General features: G+C 40.9%; 3 protein-coding genes across 4 annotated transcripts in view; 1 reads left to right on the top strand and 2 right to left on the bottom strand.

Moving 5' to 3' along the window:
• Positions 1-6947, bottom strand: part of LOC100708670 (immunoglobulin lambda-1 light chain) — a 47401-nt gene extending 40454 nt beyond the window's left edge. The window contains exon 1 of the mRNA XM_019347540.2: positions 6831-6947. The gene's annotated coding sequence lies outside the window, so the exon portion shown is untranslated. The remainder of the gene's footprint in view (positions 1-6830) is intronic.
• LOC100704393 (zinc finger protein OZF) overlaps positions 1-22695 on the top strand; it is an 883579-nt gene that overhangs the window by 412793 nt on the left and 448091 nt on the right. The gene's annotated exons all lie outside the window — the stretch shown is intronic.
• On the bottom strand, positions 4655-6852 carry LOC109195450 (uncharacterized). The gene is made up of 4 exons (XM_025900242.1): positions 6702-6852; positions 5439-5750; positions 5232-5306; positions 4655-4872 (listed from the first exon to the last, which is right to left on the bottom strand). Exons 1-4 carry the CDS (start codon positions 6826-6828, stop codon positions 4724-4726), a joined length of 663 nt encoding a protein of 220 aa, XP_025756027.1. The 5' UTR covers positions 6829-6852; the 3' UTR covers positions 4655-4723.

Here is a 22695-nt window from a genome sequence, read left to right as displayed (position 1 = left end):
TTTCCTTCTGCTTGTTTTCTCTTTTTTCTTTCTCAACAGGTGATCCAGGTGATTGATAGATGTATTTTTTGTCTGTTTATTTTTTGTTTTTTGTTTTTTGCCCTTTATCCCCGTCCCTCTTCCCCGCTGTTTTTCTTTCCCTTTCTTTCTCCCCTTTCTTTTCCCCAGTCAAGTCTGTCCCGTATTTAGCAAGTGAAAATAAAATAAAATAAACAATAAAAGGTGAATCAAATAGACCATTACGGCAAGGCTGGGATGGTCCATTTGGTAAAGTAAATTCTTTGGGCATCTTTCTTCACCTTTAGACAATAATTCTGATGGCAAAAGAGCCAAACGGGACAGGCAACCCCCCCCCCCCCCCCCCCCCCAAAAAAAACAACAGTTTTCCTTCTCAGTCTGCAGGAACACCACCAGTTTGCTCAGGTTGTTTTTCTGGACTCTTCCGTTGGCTTTTCCTCTACTTCCTGTTTACTTTCAGTAAGAGACAAAATCATGTAAAAATCATGTTTATTCTGAAAGCTGAAGGAGGCTCAGACCACCTATCTTAATATAAGTCGCTTGTTTAGGATGACATGTTTCCTAAATTCTCTATGTGAGGATAAAGCATGACTAACAGAACTTAAAATACAGAGGGAATAAAAACCTTTCGACAACATTTACAGAAACCCTAAATGTCCAACATTTCCTTATAAGCAGGACTTGCAGACAGTGAGAATGAGCAGCTCTCTTTTTAAGGGAACAAACCTCTGGCACAACCAGGTCAGGGCGGCCATGACCTGCTGGGTTTGGACAACCTGGGATTAGTCTGCTGACTTAGTGTCTGGATACAACGCCCTGGTTTATCCAGCAGATATCTGGGTCAAGATTCAATTTCCTGCCACTGCTCATTGTTAATGAAACCAGAGAAATTTTTGATAAAGTGAATAAAAAGTGATGTCTGGATTATGTCTCATGGTGTGATGCATTTTCAGCAAATGGACTCTTTTGCTCTTCTCACTGACTGTTTACCTGCACGCAGCCAAAGCTGCTCAAATGTGATTGGTCATAAAACACAAACTGTGTACAAACACATTTATACAAAATCTGTTTATTTCTATCAAAGAGAGAAAAACAGGTGATGGAAAGATGTGGCACCTTGACTGATTCATCCCCTATAAACGTCCACAGGAAACAAAATCAGCGTCCTAATGAGCCGCTGCTAGAAGGACAAAATCCTGACCTGACATCAGTCCAAGATTTGTCTTTAAAATGTCCTAAAGTGAAAGTGTCTGGTTAAATGTACTGAAAGGTGTTAAACAACAAGTGCTGCTGGAAGAGTTTTCATGAAGAGAACATTAACACTGTGAATGAGGGATGGACTTTGATTCAGTTTGACACAATCTGTTTTTCTTTCACTTTGAATAAATGTTTTTGTGGGACTGAGGATACATTTGTTTACATTTGGAAGTTTGATGTCATCTGTTCCTCTTTTTTCTATCTTAAAACATGATGAAAAATCTGTTCAAAACAGAAATAAATAGAATTGAATTTCTGACAGCAGTAAATAAAAATCTCCCTGAACTCAGTATGTTTGTGACTCTGAGATGGAGGTGAAATCTGTGAACCTGGGCTGTGGTTTACTGCTCTCTTCCTGTCACAAACACTGTTTGACATCTGTTCATCTGTTGGTTTTTGTTCAGACTGCAGGGATCATTTATTAGTGTGGGGAGCAGACTTCCAACAGTTGCAGTAGTAGGTGGCTGAATGATCACGTTTAACTTTCTCTATTTTCAAATCACAGCCACTGTCGGTTATCAAAGCTGAGAAATCATTTTTTTGAGGATGATTATAATGTGAAACTTGACCATCACTCCTGTCAATATAAAGAATGATCAAAAATGTTTCTTCTTCTTTTTTCTGGTACCAACGTATATAATTACTGCTACACTGTTCCATCCCTCCACAGCTGAAGGAGACACTTTCTCCAACTCTCCTGGTCAATGTTAAATCACCCTGAATCAGCTGTTCTGCTGCCATGGTAACCAGTGCTGTAGAGACACAGACAGATAGATGAAGGTTAGTGTGACAGTGTTTGTTACAGGTTGACTTTGTTGGCTCCTGATTGGCTGGAAACACTCACCTGAACACAGACAGCACAGAGCAGCAGCTGGGAGGAAAAGCATTTTGTGCAGTGGTGTTTCCTCTGGTGAACCTGGGGAGAAGTGGCGCTCTGATGCAGCTGAGGCCAAACAAGGACGAGCTGTGAGATCAGACGAGGGCCACGTGGTTTCTAACAGGTCCTCAAAGCTCCCATCAGCCCCTGCGGCCCACAGATAAGACTGCTGCTGCTGATTGACAGCTCAGCTGAAGCTGCTGTGTGGTTTCATCGTCTTCATTTCAATCTGACAGCAGATCCAAAAATCTGGGTCACATGATGCAGAAACACTCAAAAACATTCATGTTCCCACAAACAGATTCAGGTTGCTGTGAATTTAGTAACACACACTGTTATCTGTTGTTTAACAGCTGTGATGAAAACACTAAATAAAAAAAATGGAATATAACTAAACTGTGAATAAATAAAAAATGTAAAAAATTAAATTGCTGTTAAAATAACTTGATAGTTCATTCTTTGTTAACAAAGTAGTTTAAAAAAAATCATATATGACAACATTTAGAATGAAAATCATAAAAAACACATGTGCTGCGGTTGTGTGTTTAAAATCTGTGCACACTGTGGTTCTTTCCCACATCTTCTAATGTGTTTTGTTCCAAGTTGGTTTCAGACTGAAGGATTCATTAAACCCTTTTTAAGAATCATTCAAAATGATGATCATCAATGATAATATCTATAAACAGTAATAAAAACAGGGCTGTGTTTTACGTCAGCTTCAGCTTCATTTATTTGTACCCATGGTTAGATTTCATTTGCAGTAGGCAGTCATCCACCTTTACATACACATTTACACAACAGTACAAAAGTACTTTTTGATTCATGAAAGAGAAATAAGACAAATGTTGCCTTTGTATCATCTCTGATATAGAAGGTATCATTTGAAGATGTGAGTGAAGGACACAAATATTTTGATCTGGTGTTGTTCTACATTTTAGGACTAAAAGACAGAAGGAAGAAAGTGAAACTGACTGTGCGAGGGGTTGAAGTCATGAAGTCAAGTGGAGGCCGCTGACTGCTGTTACTTTCTGCTGTACAGGTTAAACAGGGACTCACAGTCAGCCTGCTGGAACATTTGGATGAAGAGAAAAAGGAGGAAAAAGACTTTGAGGGAAAAATCCAATAAGATCAGCATGTTTTGAATGTGGGAATACAACAGTTTCCTCCACCATGACACACACTGGAGCCTCTTTTTGCTCACAGCTTCACTGTTTGTCTCAAAGTTCAGTTTGGAGGCCAAAATTGTTCCAACACATTTGTAAGTTTGCACTAATTTCACTGTGTGAGCCTTAATGGATGTAATCAAAGAATCAGTCAGTGAAATATGAAGCTGTGCTGTAAGTTTGGAGGAGAAAAGTGTCTCAGTGAGTTTAATGAGGTGAACACATGAATACAGAGCACTGACTGAGACGTACAGACTCCTTTAATGAGTCGCACACATTTTTGTGACTTCATTAAATGTCAAAGTCAAAAATGACACCTAACAACACACAACAAGCTGCGACCACATTATTGTGTGTTTGCTGTTTGTGTGCTTTGTTTCCTGTTATGATAGCAGGCATACAGCCATGTTCTCAATGTCTCAGCTATCATTGATTATTTCTGCTTTTCCTCTTCTATTAGGCACTTCAACTCAATGAATGACACACAGAAAGATTTCATGACTGTGTTCTTCAAAATAAGGAGAATATGTTATCTGCATCTGAATGACTCATGTTGCCTTGTTTCTACTTTGTTTGGATATTTCTGCTTTTTGGAAACGATTTTCTGAATCATTCAGTAGTTTTTGTAATAATAATGACATTTAGCAACACTTCAAAATGATTCTCCAACATTTGCTGTTCAGACTTGATCTGTTCTTACGTGTGTGATATCCAGAATGAAAAACTCAGCTCAGGTAATAAAATGGGAGCTGAGCAGACTGCAGGGGCTTCATGGTCTCTGCTTTGATTCCATTAAAGTTCATTTGTCAGCTCTGAGTTGAGGATTTGAGCTGTTTCTCTCACAGGTGAAGAACACAGATCCTTCCTGGAATCATTCTTTAAGCAGAGTTCATGCTTGTAACTGTCATTGTGTTATTAAAGTGAAAAGCCACAGCTAACGGTGTGGAGGCTGCAGAGCAGAAACCCACACACCCCGTCTGCTGCAGGAGAGCAAGTTTGGATACAGTCAGTTTGTGCTTCACTCACACGGGTTGTTGTTTATCACACAATGAAAGTAGAATCAAATTCTTCATCTTGAAATCTTTATTATTCACACTTACAAACACAACTACACTGTTTGACATTTGAAAATCAACCAAAATAAAAAGAAATAAAACTGAAAACTTGTGATAAAAATATACCTGATGATTTTTGTTACTACAATAAAAGTCACAATAAGTAAAAAAGAATTCTAACTCAGAGTAACAATACATGTAAAGATGTATTTATTTCAGATGATCTTCTAACTATTGAATAAAAAGCCAAAATAAGCACAACACATCAAAACTAACATTTGTGATACTGATCAAAGTGATGAATGAGATGAATTGATGAGATTTGATGGTGAGAAAAGGCGAGCAGAAAACAGTCAGTCAGCATGTGTGCAGTTGGTGGACGGTCCCTTGTTTGTGAGGATCATCAGCAGAGAGAGTCCACAGCAGTACACCAGACTCTTCACTATCAGCACTGTGTACAGCAGGCAGAGCAGCTTCACCCTGCACTGAGACTGGAAGGACACTGAAGGACAGACAGACACAAAGAGACAGACAGACAGTCGGGTTATTCCTCTCACATCAAGGAGAAAAAGTCCAAATAGAAACAGTCACAGCTTCTTCTTCAAGTGGATGAATTGATGTAGTGTTTGTGTCCACTTGGGGGCAGAAGAACTCCACAAGCAGCTAACAAACTGATCTCTGACATATTATGGTCTGTCTGCTGTTTGGTGCTGAGCAGCTAGTGTACAGTGGCTTTATCAGAGCTTGTTGGATGAAGATTTGATCAATTAGTGCAACTTTAAGACTGAGTCCCTAAACTTGTTCCAGCTCCCTCATTGGACATTGGAGCTGTCCATGCAGAGAGGCAGCAGGTGATCTTACAGTCAGCTGGCTGCAGAGCTGGCAGGTCTGCTGGCTCTCTCTCTGGAGGACAGGAGGCTGCTGGAGCTGGAACCTCTGAAACAGAAAAGGAGTCAAATGTTTGGAGCTGCAGTGAGAAATGTCAGTCCTCTGCTCCTCTGCTCTCTTTGACAGCATCTCCACATGAAGCTGAATCACTGCTGAACACAGTCACCAAGCCTTCATTACCTTGTTGTGTTTGGGCCTCCACTGTGCCCCCCTCGTGCTTCACCCAGCAGCTGTATTTATATGTGTCAGAATCACTCCCATCAACCATCCTGATGGCAATGGTGCGTCCCGACTCTCTGAGCTCCAGCTGCCCTCCCTCAGCAGGGGGCAGCTCCTCCGGTTCTCCGCCGTTCTTCTTCTGTCTTTTCCAGGAGAACTGGACCAGAGGAGGAAACATGGCTGAGGCCACACACAGCAGGGAGCTGTTCCCCTCCAGGTGGGCTCTGGATGCTGCTGGGTACACGCTCACCACGGGCTTCACTACCTGCTCATCTGAAGTTTGACAGCAGCAACAAGCAGCACAGACACACATTCACACAGTCAGCAGCAGCTTCCAGCACTGCACTGCATTCAGTCTGATCCTGGAAACTACATGGACTCTGATCACTAAACTACTCATCAATACAGCACAAAGTTCACTACATACACTGGATTCAGCTTCATATCAAACACAGTCATCACCTCAGGTCATCATGGCTCACATGTGGAACACTCAACATGTTTTTACATGCTGAAATGAAATGTATTTAAAATTTATCTCTCCAATATTTCTTTGGTTTTATTTAAAAAAAAAAAATCATATATCACATTCATCACAAATGTAAATATATAGAGATTTGTCTTTTTACAATTTAAAATTGATTTTCCATCTTAAACACAAATTCTAACAGAGATCCTCTTGTTCCAAAAAATACATTAATAATTTTTTTTACATTATTCTGCACTAAACATAGCTCAAAAAAATTCAACATAATTCCAAAAATGACCTTTACATTTTTATATGAGTTTCAAAACAGGTTATTTTCAATAAATGTTTTAATTAATACTTAATATTTCTTTTACAGACTTCATAATTCTGATATGTCATACTGCAATAACTGGAACAGCAGTACAAATATCGTTTTGTTGTATTACACATTTTTAATATGAGTGAATGAAGTATTACACATGCTTAAATGCCATCAAGCAGAAACTTGAATTAAAATTAAATACCTTTTTAAAAAAAAACAATTATATAAATTTATTATTATACTTCATGTTATAAATTCTAACGTTTGTGAACAATTATATTTACTTCATCATATTTTCAAAGAATCATTTACATTTTTCAAGTTTTTCTAATAATATCTAATATCTAAAACCTGTAACAAGAGAATCTGACTTTTAAAATATTTTCAGCTTCTACAATAAAACAACTGAAGGGAAATAAATGTTTGTTCTTACCTGTTACATACAGTTTAGTTCCAGAGCCAAAGATGTATCTCACAGTGAGACAGACTGCTACAAAAACCTGTCTGCTGTTGAATGTGTCAGCTGAGGTGAATGAGTCCAAATGAGGAAGCAGGATCATATTTCAGCTCCATGATGTGTTTCTCTAATGTTCATATCAACATGACTGTCTCTTCTTCTCTTTTCTTTTAGCCACACTAGCAGCACGGCTCTGATGTTAATGTCAGTCTGTTGGTCAGTCCACTACTTTAGTCCACATGGATTCTTCATTAAACGATTCTGTTGATTCTCAATTTTTTTCTAGGTCAACATCTGAGGTTTGGACTGAAACACCTGACATGCATAAGGCAACTGTAATTTAGAGGCTTTTATCAGGTCTGCTTAAACTGTAGTTATTCATGGCAGTCAATCAGCTTTATTTCAGGATTCATTAAATAAGTAACATTTAATTGAACCTGTGTGGTCAAACAATACGTTTAAAGTAAAGAGGGTCTAAAGTTTGTTTGTTTTTTGATAGTGTCTGATGTCTTTGTTTCCCCCACGAGCGTCAGTGATAAAAAATAAGTAACATCGATTTTTAGATACAACTGTATTTTATTATTTTCTATTTTTTTTCTGTTGGCAGTAAATATTTTACACCAATTTTACTGTTCTACAAACATTAATATCTGATCCTAAAACAGGATACTTATGCTGCACTGTACTTGCACTGTACGTAGACTGAGACTGAATAATGTTTTTATATCTAATTTTTGCTCTCAACCTCTTAAACAGCACTGAGCCTGCGTCTGAAAGAAGAAACAGTGAAACTTGAGGGGCAGGTTATGTTTCACGTGTAAGTTTAAAATCAGGTGGAAGTGTTACCATTGATTCTTTTATTTTATGTGAAGGGGGGAATTTTCAGTTTCACGGACGTAATGCCAGGTCTGTTATGTAAATGGTATCCACAAAAACATCTTAATGAAAGCTTAAAACTCATAGAAATCATTTTTGTAACCACTAAACAGCTAAAATTATCATGGTCCCTGTGTCTACCCGGCTGGCCCAGCAAGGCTACATGTGTTTTTGTTTAGATCTTTTCCTCTCCCCCTCCCTCGGTCCATCTATCGGTATCTCTCTCCCTCCAGTCTGCATCACTCTGCCTGGGCAGAGCTCACCTCGGGCTCCTGCCTTTGGCCCACGCACCTGTGGCAATCACCCACCTGTGCCTCATCATTGTTCCCTGGCTGCTATTTAAGGCAGTGGCTCAGAATGTCCAGTCGCTAGATTATTGTGTAACACGTCAGTGTAAATCCCGGCTTAATAGAAGTTCTGTAGTCTAGTAGCTGTTCTGACTTCTCTTGTTTCCCATGCCCACATTCCCCGGACCCATCCTGTGACCCTGGTTTCCCTGGATGACTGTGTGTGAGTGTTTGAAAGTTGGAGGAGCGTGTGAGTAACCGAGTGAAGAAGAGAGCAGGAGAAGAATGTGTGGAGCGAGAGGAGGACTTGTGACGAGCATGTGTGGAGCATCTGCTTCCCCCTGGTAACCCATGGACCCCTGGAGCCCCTTCCCTGTCTCTCACTTTGTACATATTGCACTTGATGTTTAGAAATAGAATAATTTCCTAGATCTGCAGTCTGCTCCTGAGTCTGACCCACTAGCCCTGAAAAAAAAGAAATGAAGAACAAATTAAACAAATTTAAAAAGCAGGTAAGTAAAGTCTGAAAGCAATGTAAACACAAAACACAGAATTCCCTGTTCGCCCGACAACATGCGCATAGACAGACAACACCTTTGTTAACATTCCACAACTGCAAGTTTTTTCACACTCTGAAAAAAATTCGCTGAACCAGAAGCAAAAGAAGACTTAAATAAGGTTTCATGTTTGAAAAACAGCGTGAATTCTGTCTTACCTTTCTTCAGGCGAGACTTTAGGTTCAAACTTTTAATGGGACTCATCCCCCAATCATACTGTCAGGCATGCAGTGCCTTGTAATTATGATTAATGGAATATGCTATTTGCAAATGTCATCAATGCTTTTCATATTTGCAAATCTCATTTGGATTAAACAAACATTACAATTTCATGACTGGAGAACAGATTTCCATGTGGTTGCAGCGATCCTGTTCAGCTCTGTTCTCAATGTATACTAGCATTTTTTTTTTTAAATGTGTTACTGGAAAGCACAGAACTCATCCATGAAATACATGAAAAACTTTGTGAAAAATACCTTTATATTTATCATTATTCCTGTTTTTGTACAACTTCTCTGTCCTCTCTTTCGCCAATCCTCCTCACTCAACTAGAAACTATAACAAAAATATAATCTTATAGTAATTATTATAGCAGCAGGTCGGGGATCCACAACTGATAACAGTACAAAACACTCTTTAGTTATGTGAAATCATCATGAATGAATGTCGGTAAATAGAAGCTACAGCTTCATCACTTTTGGTGAATTTGACCACATGTCCTCTCTTACTTTTTTCTTTTTGCTCTCTTTGCTGTCTTCATCCTGCTCTCTTCCTCTCTGTCCTCCTCTCTAAGTCTTTATGCCAACAAAGTTAAATGTTACACTGAATAAAGACATAAACTGATCAATATCAGTTTAATGTAATATTGAATCTGAATACAGGCTGCTACTGGACACAGACAGGTAACATCACTTTGACTTGCTGTCACTTGGATTTGCTGCTGTACTCTAAACAAACACTGAAGCTCAAATTGAGCAGAACAGGAAGAGAAATCATTAACAAACTATAATAATAAAGTACATCAGTTCCTTGACTGGTAACAAGCAGCAGACTAATGGATCAGAAGGTTAAAACAGGCTTATATTAGACTATTTAGAGAACAAATAAAAATCAGCAGAAATTTTATAAGTCACAGCAAAGTCTCCACATCATCAGAACACTTTTAACTTTAGCTGTATTTCAGTTAAAGTGTGTTTTAAATCAAAATGACTGATTTGTGTCATGAAATTACTGATCTGATTATTCAGTTATTCATTAAACCACATTTCCTGAATAACTTTATCTCCCACAATGCCTCAGAGAATTTTTCCATCAAAAATTGCTATTATTTCTTCCCAGTTACACAGACTGTGCAATCCAGGATGATGGTGAGTGTGATATATGCATGTGTTTTTCTTACCTTGCAATTGGTGATTGATTGGTTATTGACAGTGATTGTGTGGCCATTTATTCTGATCAACAGTGTTAGGGTAAGTGAATCCTGATAACTGAAAGACATCCTGGGTGTGCTGAACAAGTTTTATAGTATAGAGCCCCGAGCCCTATTTCAGGAAGCAGGTTTAGCCAACAACTCTGACTTTGTTGATCTTGACATGAGGGAAACTCTGAGTTTTCTGTTCCATATAAAACTCTAAGGTTCTCTCTGACTGCCCCAGTTTGAGACAAACAGCACTTTGTAATCTGTACTTTAATTTAATGAAAAACTGACTTGATTGAAATCCCTCATAATGTGAAAATAAATATTAAATATATTTATAGAATACATAAATTCAGAGTTGAATTAAAAGCCTTGAGCTCTGTGTGACATGGTTATCTGTCAATATCTAATAAAAATGTAGGAAATGGAAGGCAAGAGATCTTTTTAATTTTGGTATGTTTAATTTGATGTCTATTTTTAGATGTCAGTAATTCAATTCACTTTGACTCATGAAGTGCCAAATCAGAACAACACTGCTTTATATTGTCACGTAAAGACTCCACAATACCACAGACAAAACTCCAAACAATCAGACGGCCCCCTGAGCAAGCACTTGGCAGTCAGAAGCAGAGCCCTGCATGGGACTGCTTTGGTTTTACTTTGGTCCTACTGAAGTTATGACCTTTACCGCCGTCTACTGCAATATTTGTGTCCAACGCTCCCCACATCACAGACTTATTAATATTCTAGTTTTCAAGAAATATTACTTTTTTTTGCCCATCCTTTCCGGCACTGTAGCAACCAGATTTATTGTCTGAAGGCCAAGAGGTTTATTTTTCCAAGTGGACCTTTTGCTATACTGGTCCGCTTGTTTGTGATAGTTTATTAGTTATTACAATCAGAATGGACGGGACCAGTGGATGGGAAAGAGAAGTTAGGAAGAAAAATAGAGGAGAAGAGGGATAGAGAGAGAAAAGAGACTGAAAATCCGATTTGCCACCTGTTAACAAAAACAAGCAAAAAGAACACAACACAGTAGGGAAACCATAGCAACGACTATCATATGGATAAGTAACAGTAAATAATAAATCCTGAAAATTAGTGAGCAGCATACAGGACTGATATATTTAGAGGCAGCAGCAGACCAAGATAGAGTGTGTGTGAATACCATTTTGTCGACCCGTGTGTGTGAGCGCGCTTGTGTTCATAAGGTTTCTCCATGTAAGTGTCTAATAGTGGGTGTGGACAACCAGGCCCCAGACATCTAGAGGCACCCCAGAGCAGACCGAGCCCCGGGCCGAGAGACCTGAAATCCGAGGGCCTTCTGTGAGAGGTGGAGTCTAAGACCTGACCTGACACATAACCATAGACAAACAGCCACACAGACACAAACATGCATTCCCACCCTCATGCACACATATACAAATACTCAGCACTCACCCAACATGGAGACACACAGAACTGAAGACTGTACACAGACTCACACTCCCCAAACATACTATATACTCTATACAGGTCTAGACACCATCACTCACAGGGGGGCAAACAACCTCAGACCCAGGAGATGTTTCCCCTTTACTCTTGGGTTTGATATGAGCAGACCGCCCCCGGTCCTGTGGCAGCAGGGAAGGCCACCAGCTCAGACCCTGACCAGTATGGAGGACCACAAGAGCCACGTGCATCGAAATAAAGAATTCTGTGCTTAAATAATGAATTGTAGAATAAATTCTGCATTTGTAAATTCATTTTCAAATTCCAAGTTAATAAACTTCATTTTAAAAACCTTTTTTGAATTCCACTTTAATAAAGTGATTTTCAAAATGCTTTTTAAAATGGTGATTCCACTCCTCATTTCAAAATCCATTTCCCTTTCCTGTTCACTCAGGGATTAACATTTGGATTAGCAACTTAATTTTAAAAATCCTGCTGCAATGCAAATTAGCTACACCGTGGGATGTAAGAACCTCTCTTGGTTGGACAGACACGGGCTGTCAGCCTGGATTTTTTTTAGCTCATAGCTTCGCCCTGCTAAGAAGCGTGTGTGCTTGTACAAAGGCCGTTCAACCTCGGGATTTACACTCGGCTCGACACAGATATGTGAAGAATGAAGGGAGCCTGCAGCGAAACGGCTTGAGTGAGGAGTATTGATACTTTTGAAGTGGCTCTCATCATTCAATTTTGATGATGATAAGTTCAGAGCCAGCTGAGAGCTGGGTTGTCTGCTTTGTTTTAGGTGATAAGGCAGAATAGTTGAAAATTAGTTTCTTATCTTAGGTGTAGAGAAAAAGAAAAGGTCTCACCAAGCAGTAATAATAATAAGAAAAGGGTTTTGTGTTTCTCAGCCAAGAACAACTACAATCTCACGTTCTGTTTTTAAGAAAGGGGAGTTCAAAAACCAGAGAGATCAGATGTTGTTGTTGTTTAAGCAGTGATGAAAATAATATTAAATAAGTGTCTTAGTCTGTCCGCTGCAGGTGATTACGGACCTGGATCAACCTCCTCCATGAGCACAGCGGCCGGAGCAAAATGTTGTTAACATAATTGGAACCACACCCAGCCCGTGTTTTGGCTGAATATTTCAAAGCTTCACCTCCATGAACATCTTAACATCTTACACTGAAGAACAAGCTTTGACGACAATCAATCTCTCCCTCAAAACAAAATTCAGCTCCAGAGCAACGGCGTTGGTTTCAAGAGTCAACACCAGGTGAACAGACAGCACCACTGCCCTAAAGCTTAAAGGGTTCACCAGCATGTACAAATGCCGTCATGGATGGAAGCATGTGCTCCCAATCACAAGCTGGAAGGGTCACCAGCAACATCACTGTGTGAATGGACTTGTCTGAGTTTCATATTTGCCATACTGGGAGTTGAAATGGCAAAGGAAGAGACTGAAAAGAGGGAAAAAATAAAGCAAAGCTGAAGAAGAACGGCCCACTGGGCCCCTGACACGCCACTACTGTGAGCAGCTGCAGATGTGGGAGAGAGACGGAAGCTGTGAGAAGTGGGGAGAAGAGAGCATGGAGGAAAAATGAAGGCTGTTGTTGTTAATGTGAGCGCACATGAAAATTGAATTCAAAATTGGGGCCGAGTGACTCGTGGACGTTGAGAAAGTGTCTGGAAAATCACACCAGAATGTAAAGACACATACACACCCACAAGCAGAGAGAGATGAGCGAAAAGACAGCTTTTAAGGAAATGCCTTTTTGGGTGAAACAGGCCCTATTGAATCCGTAACTCTACTGCACACATACATGCAATGAAGAAAAGTTTACACTCATGAATATGCCCACATCTCTCATTGGTGTTAAAGCAGGGAAAACTTAACAGACAGGTTTTGTTACCAAATGCTGAGTTTATCCACTGTTGACAATTAACTCTCCAGGTTGCAGGACAATAGGTGAAACTTTTGTGAAAACTAGAAAAGAAAATTCTAGTACAACCAAGCAGTGATCAGACAATAAATTTAATTGTTAATACTGTAAATTGTAAGATGCTTTCTGCTGATTGGTGCAGCACAAGTAATTTACTGTATGAAGGAAATTCTCTTTTGTGATAATATTTTGAACATGCATTTCTGTTGTCTTGTCAACTTAGTGGGTTATGAGTTGATATGCAAATTAGTCAACTGTAATTAGAATAGGGAAAGGTGACTGAATTATAAAACAACTGACTAGGATGTATTAGAGTCTGTTAGAGTGGAGACTCCAAAAGACTTAGTTTCCTGTTCCTGATGTACGGGTGAATCCCCCATGCAAATACACAACTCTGAATACATAAGAACAAACTTGTTTTGTGAAATACATGATGACATGTCACATTTTTTATGTTGGGAAAAAAAGGAAAGCTAAATAAGATGGTTGGGTCTGTGACCCAAATGAGTGAAAAGCACAGACCTGGGGAGGAAACTCATATCTAATAAGACAATAGGGTAATGTTGTGTGGTGTGTGGCTGATGGATGAATGCTTTGGGATTAATCTGGCTGATGATTTTTCTTTTGTTGCAAAGTTGAACCTGCCAATTAGGTTTGGTATGATTTTCCCTCCTGAGATGAAGAGCATGTGTCATGACTTAACTAGGCCTTTTTATTTCTTTCTTTATTTTTTTCAGTGCACTGAAAGTTTTGTTTGATAATCTCTGTCATTTGAGCAGATCTGCATGATTAGAATGGGAAGCGCTACACAACATGTTGTTGGAAATGAATGCAAAGTGAGCTTTTCCAAATTAAAATTAAAAGCTCATAGTGTTTAAAAAATGTGAGTGACATTACTTAACCTTTTAAGACCTACCATAGAACCAAGTCCGCCAGACCTTATATTATATTTTTACATGCTGTAGTGCCATTTTTGGGAGCATTTCAAGTTGATATACATCAATACAACCATTATAACCCAAATTTTAATAATATGTATGCATTAAGTGCATAGTAACTACATAAATTGCAAAAAAGTGCAATAAGCTACAAAAAAATTGAAAATCGTTTTTGTTTTTTTAACATATATTTCTAGTTAGAGAAATTTAAGAGGCTTATCCCTCAAAACTGTAAATACAAAAAAAGTTGCACAAAATAGTTTCCCACCACAGGAAATTTATTTTAAGTATCTTCATAGTTTTATTTTTGAAATACACCAATTTTTATATACTGCAGGAAAAAGGAAAATAAATATTATAATGCAAATTTGCAAAATAACAGCATATGCATCAAAATAAACTATTTCCAGCAGTGCAATATGAGTCCTAAGCATCCCAGAAACGACACAGAAAGTCATAAAGTCAAAGATAACTTTTAAAAGCACAAGTATAGGCTCATAAGCCCCTGATGATAAAAAAAACTACATTTCTGCAAAATGGCGTCACTTCCGGTTTCGGGCAGGTCACGGCGGACATGCGATAGTCCGCGCTGATGGACGTAGGAAGTGTTACGAACAGCTGATCGGATCGGCAAAGCGTGTTTCTGGAATATTATGTTTTTGTTGCTGCAAGTGCTTTTTATGCAGTTTTTGCAAAGCTATATGTGGAAGGAAACCGTGACCTAGGACAAGCTGGTGGCATAAAATGTAAGTACAACTCCTCCGGTTTCATATGCAAAAAAAAATTTTGCGTTAGCTTACGTGGTTGCAGTGCTACCGGGGTTTAAAAATAGTTATGCACAACAGAGCGTGCCCGCTCCGACCGGCTTTAAAGGGTTAATAAAGGGTACTGATTACAGCAATGTGGAACAAATACATGGGATGATCCATGATTTGGGGAAAATTATGACAATAGTAGTGGTTTAATGATTTGAGGAAAAACTGCATTGACACTTGTCTCTGTGACGCTGAATACTTTATTACTCTCATGATGCAGTTGCCGCAAAAGTGAAGTTTGTATTAACTTACAGATTTTGTTTTCCAGGCAATGATAGTGTGGCCGCTGGCTCCAGGTGGAGCCAGGAATTACGCAAACTTAATGAGCAAAACACACTAACATCTTTTAATACAGGATCACAGGTCCGGAGTGGAGCTACTCCAGAGGAGAAGCCATGATGTTGAGAAATGATCTAACTAACCTTTTTCTTTAAGAAAGGAGCCTAGTTCCGATGAGTTGACTCATGGGAAGAGACCGTGTGTCAAAAGGGGGGATTCCAGATTTAACATGAAACAAAGTTTTCCATGATTTTTACAGTGATTTGTGGGATTAACAGTTCGTGTACAGTTATTAAACCTCTACATGGGGTACAGGCATGTTCAGATAAGGTTTTGATGACCCATAAGTGAAGTTCACTGCACTGAAAGGAAAATGTGCATTGATGTTGGTTGATATGTTTTCCAAATGGTTAGAGGTTTTTCCTTCTAGTAAGGAGATACAGGTGCAGTGGTCAGAGTAATTGCTGGGAGAAATCATCCCAAGGGTGGAATCTCCAGACTGAGACTCGGTGCTGATCAGAAGTCTTCAGAGACCCAATGAGAAGTAGGAACCATTCATGGCATAGTTGCCAGCCCAGGCAGCGGTTGAGGTCAAAGGTTGTGCTGTTTGGGGCCCTACTAGTCATCAGGAGAAGACTCCAGAACCACAGCAATAACCATAAGGCTGCGTTGGAATGAGAGCTGAGCCACGGGGCTTTCTAGAGATCATCAATAGGAGATTGTGGACAACTGACGGCATTTTAAGGATGAAGGGAGTGTGCCAAGCTCCAACTGACGCACAGACGAAGTTCAGGGATGGCATTATGATTCTGTAAACAGCACAGACACCAGAAGCTATGACGGTGAAGGGGAATGACTGACGGCAATTTCCCAAGGATGAGTGACCACCAAATGCTGTGTCACTGTGCTATGCATACTTTGACACTCTGAAGAGGGTCTTCCATTGTGTCATTGTTGTTGTCATTTACATCATGACCACTTCTACAAGACTGCTGAAGTGACTCAACAAGTGGAATCATAACAGCAGTAAAACAACTGGATTCAACACACTTTCAAAAAAAGGTTTTCTGCAGAGATGAAAGGACTATAGAGGAGTCATAACTATTCCCCCACAGGAAGAATGCCTGAAGTGAGAAGGAAGTGCTGACCAGGCCAAAAGCTTTGAAGATACCTGAAAGCCACCTGGACAACCAACACACCAATTGCTATGTTTGTATGCCTCTGTCTATATACATTTGGACTCTGGCCATATGGACAATGATGGATAAACAACTGGAACAGACAGTTATGAAGCTCTGTAGAACTTAACCACTCTGCAGAGATATGTGTGATTTACACACCTGGAGGAGATGCACCACAAAGCTGGAATGATTTTGAAAATGTTAATTCCTGTGTTTCACTATTGACATTAATTTGCTTGTTTGCAGGTTGCATCTTGCCATGTGTGAGATTGATGGTGAATAAAATGATTGCTAATACTTTTACCAACTATATACTTTTGCAGCAGAGTGACGTGGATGCCAAGGCTAATAGCTGTGTATGAAATGATGTATGCACTGAAAATGTTTACAAGTGGTGTAGAGCTGAGAATACATACACTGAATAGCCTTATTAAATGACAATACAGGGTGGAGATGTCAGGGTTATATTCTATGATTGTCATTTGTACTTAGAAACATATAATCAATAATGCTTAGAGATATATAATTGTGTGTATATTGATAGAAGGCCTCATCCTTAGTAAAGCTCTTTGTACCATGAGATGGGAGGACGTTCACTCCCTAGGGTGTTCTGGGAGGTCATGAGAGAGGTCGTACCTTCTCTTTCTGATATATGGTATGGTAAACACATCTGTGTCTGTTTGAGTATAAGGGCCTTTTGTTTACGTGAATTGCACGACTCCCCAACGCCAGCAGACCTGGGGTGCCTTCACAGGGTCACACTTTGACAAACACATACACAAACTCATATACACACATACACACACCCACATTCACACACACGCATACCTACACGTACACACAGACTGGTACTCTTTGTTCACATGCCTGTTTAAGATGTCATAGGTTAATGTACTGTAGAAATGTTTAGCTTATTTTAGAGTTTAGATATGTAGGAATGTTTAGTTTGCTTTAGAGTTTAGAAATGTGTTAAGATAGAATGTAGAATTATGGTAGAGACACTGACACTGCCCTGGATATAAATAAAGGCTTGACTGTGTCATGAACTTAGGAGAAGATCTTAGGAGACCCTCCCCAGTTGAACTGTGAAAGTAAGACAAAGAGGAGTTAATGCTGAGTGGAAATTCCCCAGATGATACCTGTGTGGGGGTCTCAAGATTTGTAACTTTATAACTGTGGTCTGGAAGGGAGATGGAGTTTTATGGCCGGCAGGGAGTCATGTACGCAGAGACACACACAGTGTTTAAGCTGTTACACTCACACATTCACATGCACACTCACTCACGTGCACTCACACATACACACAGGTACGCACATACATTCACTCTCGTGCACACACAGGCACTCACGTGCTCGTGCACATAGACACAGACACAGAGTTTCCAGCACACCATGGGGGATTTATGATGTGCTCGCCTCTATAAAGCTGGCTGGAACTAACAAAGGGGTGAAGATTGTTTCAGAGGGACACCGGCCTCGTCTTCCCTTCTAGAAGTGCATGCTTATATGAAGATGAATAAAGATGAATAAAGATTTTGTAAAAATGACTACTGGGTCCGGTGCCATTTCTGGATCCCTCGACGAATCAAAGAACCGGGGCGAAACTGATTTCGTAACAGTTTTGGTGCCGAAACCCGGGATTCGCTCGAGGCCCAGAGAGGATGAATTGGCAGAGCTGAGATCGTGAAACGAGGCGAACAGAGAGCTAGCTCACATGATTAAAAGGTAAGCACGACCTGTTTATTTTCGAACCGTGCATATTGTTTAAAGCCTAAATTATCTGTTCGCTAAGTTGAGCGTATCTCAGTGTAAATTCACTCAGTATGTTAAAGAAACGGTGTGTGATCCATCTTAGTTAGTAATTAATAGAATCGGTGTTTCATCCGTGGCGGTGTGTGATCCGTCTTAGTTATTAGGAACAAAGTGGCGGTGTGTGATCCGTCCTCCGTGCGTTAAAGCAGGAAACGTGTTACTATTAGTTAGAAAGCGGGGCTGAAAGGCCTCGTCGCAGCTGAGGGCTGTGTGCTCAGAGTTTGGCAACTACGCCCTCCTTCGGACGCGTCGTTGGAACCTGTGGGACAGGATAGCCGGGGTGGTGACCTGGGCACTGAGGGCGCCTTAAATAACTAAAGCTAGGTGTTGGATCCTAGTCGCGGTTGATAACCTGCATGAGAGTGGGGGCAAGTTGCTTCGTTAGTGGCAGTGCGACTCCTTGGCTTAGCCCGCTGACTGCAGTGTGTGTAGATTGCGTAGAGTGGGTGAAACCGCAGGTAGAATCTGTGTCTCGTCTGAAGTATGGGGGTCAATTAAAGTAACAAAAAGAATTCGAGTCTAAAAGTGTGTGTTTGGGGAAATGTGTGAGTGTGTGTAGGAACTAAGAGATTTGAGTTTAAGATTGTGTTTTTTTTTGTGCTGTATGTGGACGGGAGGCCGTGCCACTGATTGTTGTGTATTCTGAGTTTATTGGGGATTGAATTTGACTGTGTTTTGAGACAAAAGAGAAATCGCGGTTAAAGGCTGCGATCTGAAGATCGTGAGTTTATAATTTTGTTTTGTTGAGTTCTAAAAAGCGGACCATATCCACTCTTTGTGCTGATCAGGGCGTTGTCCTGTATCAGCCGAGAAGGTGTCTCGCAGAAAGTTTGAATGGGACTGTGAGAAGCATGAGGTGTGTTTGAGCCAGCCTCGAGGGGCGGGTTCACAGGTGGAACAAAGGAGGAGTAAAATGTGTGTGTGTGAGTGAGAGAGAGAGAGAAAAAAGGTGGGGGCGAGTGACCAGCCTGTGTGTGTGTGTGAATTCCTTGATGACAAAAGAGGGAGAAAAAGTACATTAGTTGATTTCCTGTGAAATGATAATAATTAAGAAATCAAAGTGATCAAATAGGAGAAAAATGAACTAAAGTAATTAAAGAAAAAACTAAACAGTGGATTAGTGTTAATGTAATAATAAATAAATTGATAAAATTAACAGTGACATTTAAAGGTGACCAAGTACTCAAGGAGGAATGGAGAATTTGTTTGCTGACTGTATGAGAGCTGTTGGGGTGAAAGAAAAATGAGCTTGGAGGAGTGAGTTTACAGGTTAATGTGTGGGTGTGGAAAAAAAAGAGAGAAAGAAATAATGACAACAAAGAAATAAAAGTGTGGAAGTGTGAGTGGGAAAATTGTCTCCAACTGGGGAAAGCAGTGACACTACAGGTCATCTTCTTCCCCTGCTGGACACAAAAGAAAACATAATTTGGAGTATTGTGGATGAAAATAATTAACAATAACATCAAGAAGATTTTTGTGTTTGCGGTTAAGAACAAATAAAATTTCATTGTTGGGGTTTAAAGTCAATAGAGTTCAAAACAAAATAAGCGGAGATGTGTTGCTTTAGGAGTAATTAAAACATGTGCGCTCACAGTGAATAATGAAAGTCTCTCAGTCTGTCGATTACAGGTGGGGAACGGACCTGGATCAATTCTCCATGGGCGGCAGTCGGAAGAAAATTATAGGTTAAGATCATTAGAAATTAAAAACAAAAAATAGAAACACCCAGCCAGAATTTTTGGCTGAATTGTTTTGCAGCTTCCCGTCCTCATCCTGAAAAAGCAAGCTCCAAGGAAGCTAATCTCTCCCTGAAGACACACAGTGCAGTTCCAGAAGCACAGCATGAACATCAACAGTGGACAGCAGTCCAAGAGACAATACCAGAGACCTGAGCAGAGAGGTCCAGCAGCACTGTGGGCAAACGACATCAGAAAGAGAAGATCCATCATCTTGATTGGATGAATGGAGATGCGTTTCCAGCAAGCTGCAACCTCACTGTGTGTGAAGGACTTTTGAGAAGACTGTCTGAGTTTGACATTTGCCATGTTTGGAGAAAGATGGCAATGAAAGAGACAGTGGGACAAAGAGATACACGGGACGAAGCTGAAGAAGACTGACTGCCATTGGACTGCAAAGTGGGAGAGGAGAATGGAGAGGAAGGAGCAGGTGAGGACAGATGAATGCTGTTTTAGTGTGGGGAATCAAATTGGGTTAAGGAATATGGGGAGACAAACGACTGCCTTGAAGTGGAGGATTGACAAAGTGTCCAGACCACCACAAAAGGGGGAGGAAGACAAGCACTGAGGTATGCAAGAGTACTGTTAGAGAAAATGGACAGACAACACCACACATGCACATGATATGCACTACAGAGAATATGAAATCATACATAAAGTGTTACACATCGAAAGAGGGTATTTGTAGAAGGGGTTAATAACACACAGCGTGGTTGCCGATGGCAACCTGCAAGCATTTGGGGTTTAGCTGTGCCTGACTATGACAGAGATTTTCATTTAGATGTTTCTGAAACAAAATTTGGAGTGAACAGAGTTTTGTTTCAGAAAAAAGGGGGAAGGTGAATAAAACAACACACAATGGAAAATGTATTAACCCTACTAACACACACACACATGTAATGAAGCTCATTAGGATCAAACACAATTTTTTTTTTTTTTTTTTTTTTTAACCTGTCCCGTTTGGTTCTTTTGCCATCAGAATTATTGTCTAAAGGCGAAGAAAGATGCCCAACGGATTTACTTTACCAAATTGACCATCCCAGCCTTGCCGTAATGGTCCATTTGATTCACCTTTTATTGTTTATTTTATTTTCACTTGCTGAATACGGGACAGACTTGACTGGGGGAAAGAAAGGGGAGAAAGAAAGAGGGAAAGAAAAACAGCGGGGAAGAGGGACGGGGATAAAGGGCAAAAAACCAAAAACCAACAGAATAAGCAGACAAAAAAATACATATATCAATCACCTGGATCACCTGTTGAGAAAGAAAGAAGAAAGCAAGCAGAAGAAAACGAGAGTAATAAACAACATCACAATGATCTATGGGAATATGACAGTAAATACTAAATATTAAACATTATTGTGCAGCACGTAAGATCGACAGCGCACAGTGTGCTTTGAGGTAAGAGCCAAAAAGGGTGTAGTTTGTGTGTGATCACCTGTGTGTACACCTGTGAGCATGGACGCGCTTGTTTTTTTGTTTTTTTAAAGGTTCCTTCATGTAATGATCTGCTAGAGGGTGTGGGGGGCCACTGCCCCGACCTCCAGGGCATGAAGCAGGTATGGAGGAGATCAAAACTCCAGACGTCCAGAGGCCCCCAGAACACAAGAGACCAAGGAAGACCAACAGAGGGGCAGCCGCACCACTATCCCAGAAAGAGCTGAGGAGAGTCCCAGATGAAGGGTCACTCAGCAGCCGCGGAGCAGAAGCCAGGGGGGTTGCAGTGACGTGCCCGTGAGCTCCGCCGGCAGCCAGCTGTGCCAGAGTGACCGAGCCCCGGCCGAGAGGCCGAGGGCACCCCGCCTCCGAAGTGGCCTGAGCGAGCCCCAGGCTCCAGGCCCCGATAAGCAGCCGCCAAGGAGTGAGCCGGTGTGTACCTGTGCGCCACCCCCGACACAAAGAACCACCAACACACCGATGTCTGAGGGCGTCTGCCACCGGCAGGGGAAGTGGTGGGGGGAGATAGGCCTCCAAACCTTGGAGGGCCTGAGTTGTCCCCAGAGAGGTGGCGTCTGATACCCAACCTGACATATAGACACAGACATACAGGCACACACAGATACAAACATCCATTCCCACCCTCATGCTCTCATAAGCAATTATTCCACACTCAACCAACGCGGAGACAGACATAAAGAGACGCTGTACACACAATCACACTCCCCAAGCGTACTCTAAGAACCGGGTCTAGGTACCCTTGCCCCTGGAGGGGGAAACTGCACCCAGACCCAGGTGGTGTTACCCTTTTCCCTGCGGTGGGGAGAAGCAGACCGCCCCGACTCCGCAGCAGCAGGGAGGCCCCACATTCCAGACCCCAGTCGGACGGCCAACTCCTCCTCCTAGCCCCCCCCCGCTCCAGCAGGCCGCAGAGAACGGGGTTGTGTGAAGACTCCAAACCTCCCTCCACCTGCTCATATGTAGTGTTGATGTATGTGTGTTCTAAGGTGCATTTAAAACCCAGGAGGGCATGGAGCTACCTGCCAGAGCAGCAGGTAAGTGCATAGCCCCTCCTGCTAGCCCTCAATGTCTACGTGTATTTAAAATTGAGAGGTGGGCAACGACGCCAGGGGTGAGGTGTACACCCTGATGGTAATTTGGATTCTGTGTGGCGTGCCCACCCCCAAGATCCTATATGTATGTGTAATGAGAGTGTGAGTAATGTGAATGTCTAAGTTGTGGGATAAAATTGAGGCAGAGG

Source organism: Oreochromis niloticus, linkage group LG18 (genome assembly GCF_001858045.2).
Source record: "Oreochromis niloticus isolate F11D_XX linkage group LG18, O_niloticus_UMD_NMBU, whole genome shotgun sequence".
Classification (NCBI taxonomy): domain Eukaryota; kingdom Metazoa; phylum Chordata; class Actinopteri; order Cichliformes; family Cichlidae; genus Oreochromis; species Oreochromis niloticus.
This window is presented reverse-complemented; position numbering and strand designations above follow the sequence as displayed.

Coding starts and splice junctions, on each gene's coding strand:
- LOC109195450 (XM_025900242.1), bottom strand. CDS start 6,828: ATGATCCTGCTTCCTCATTTGGACTCATTCACCTCAGCTGACACATTC. Junction 5,751..6,701: donor AACTAAACTGTATGTAACAG/GTAAGAACAAAC, acceptor GTCAAACTTCAG/ATGAGCAGGTAGTGAAGCCC. Junction 5,307..5,438: donor GGAGGCCCAAACACAACAAG/GTAATGAAGGCT, acceptor TTTCTGTTTCAG/AGGTTCCAGCTCCAGCAGCC.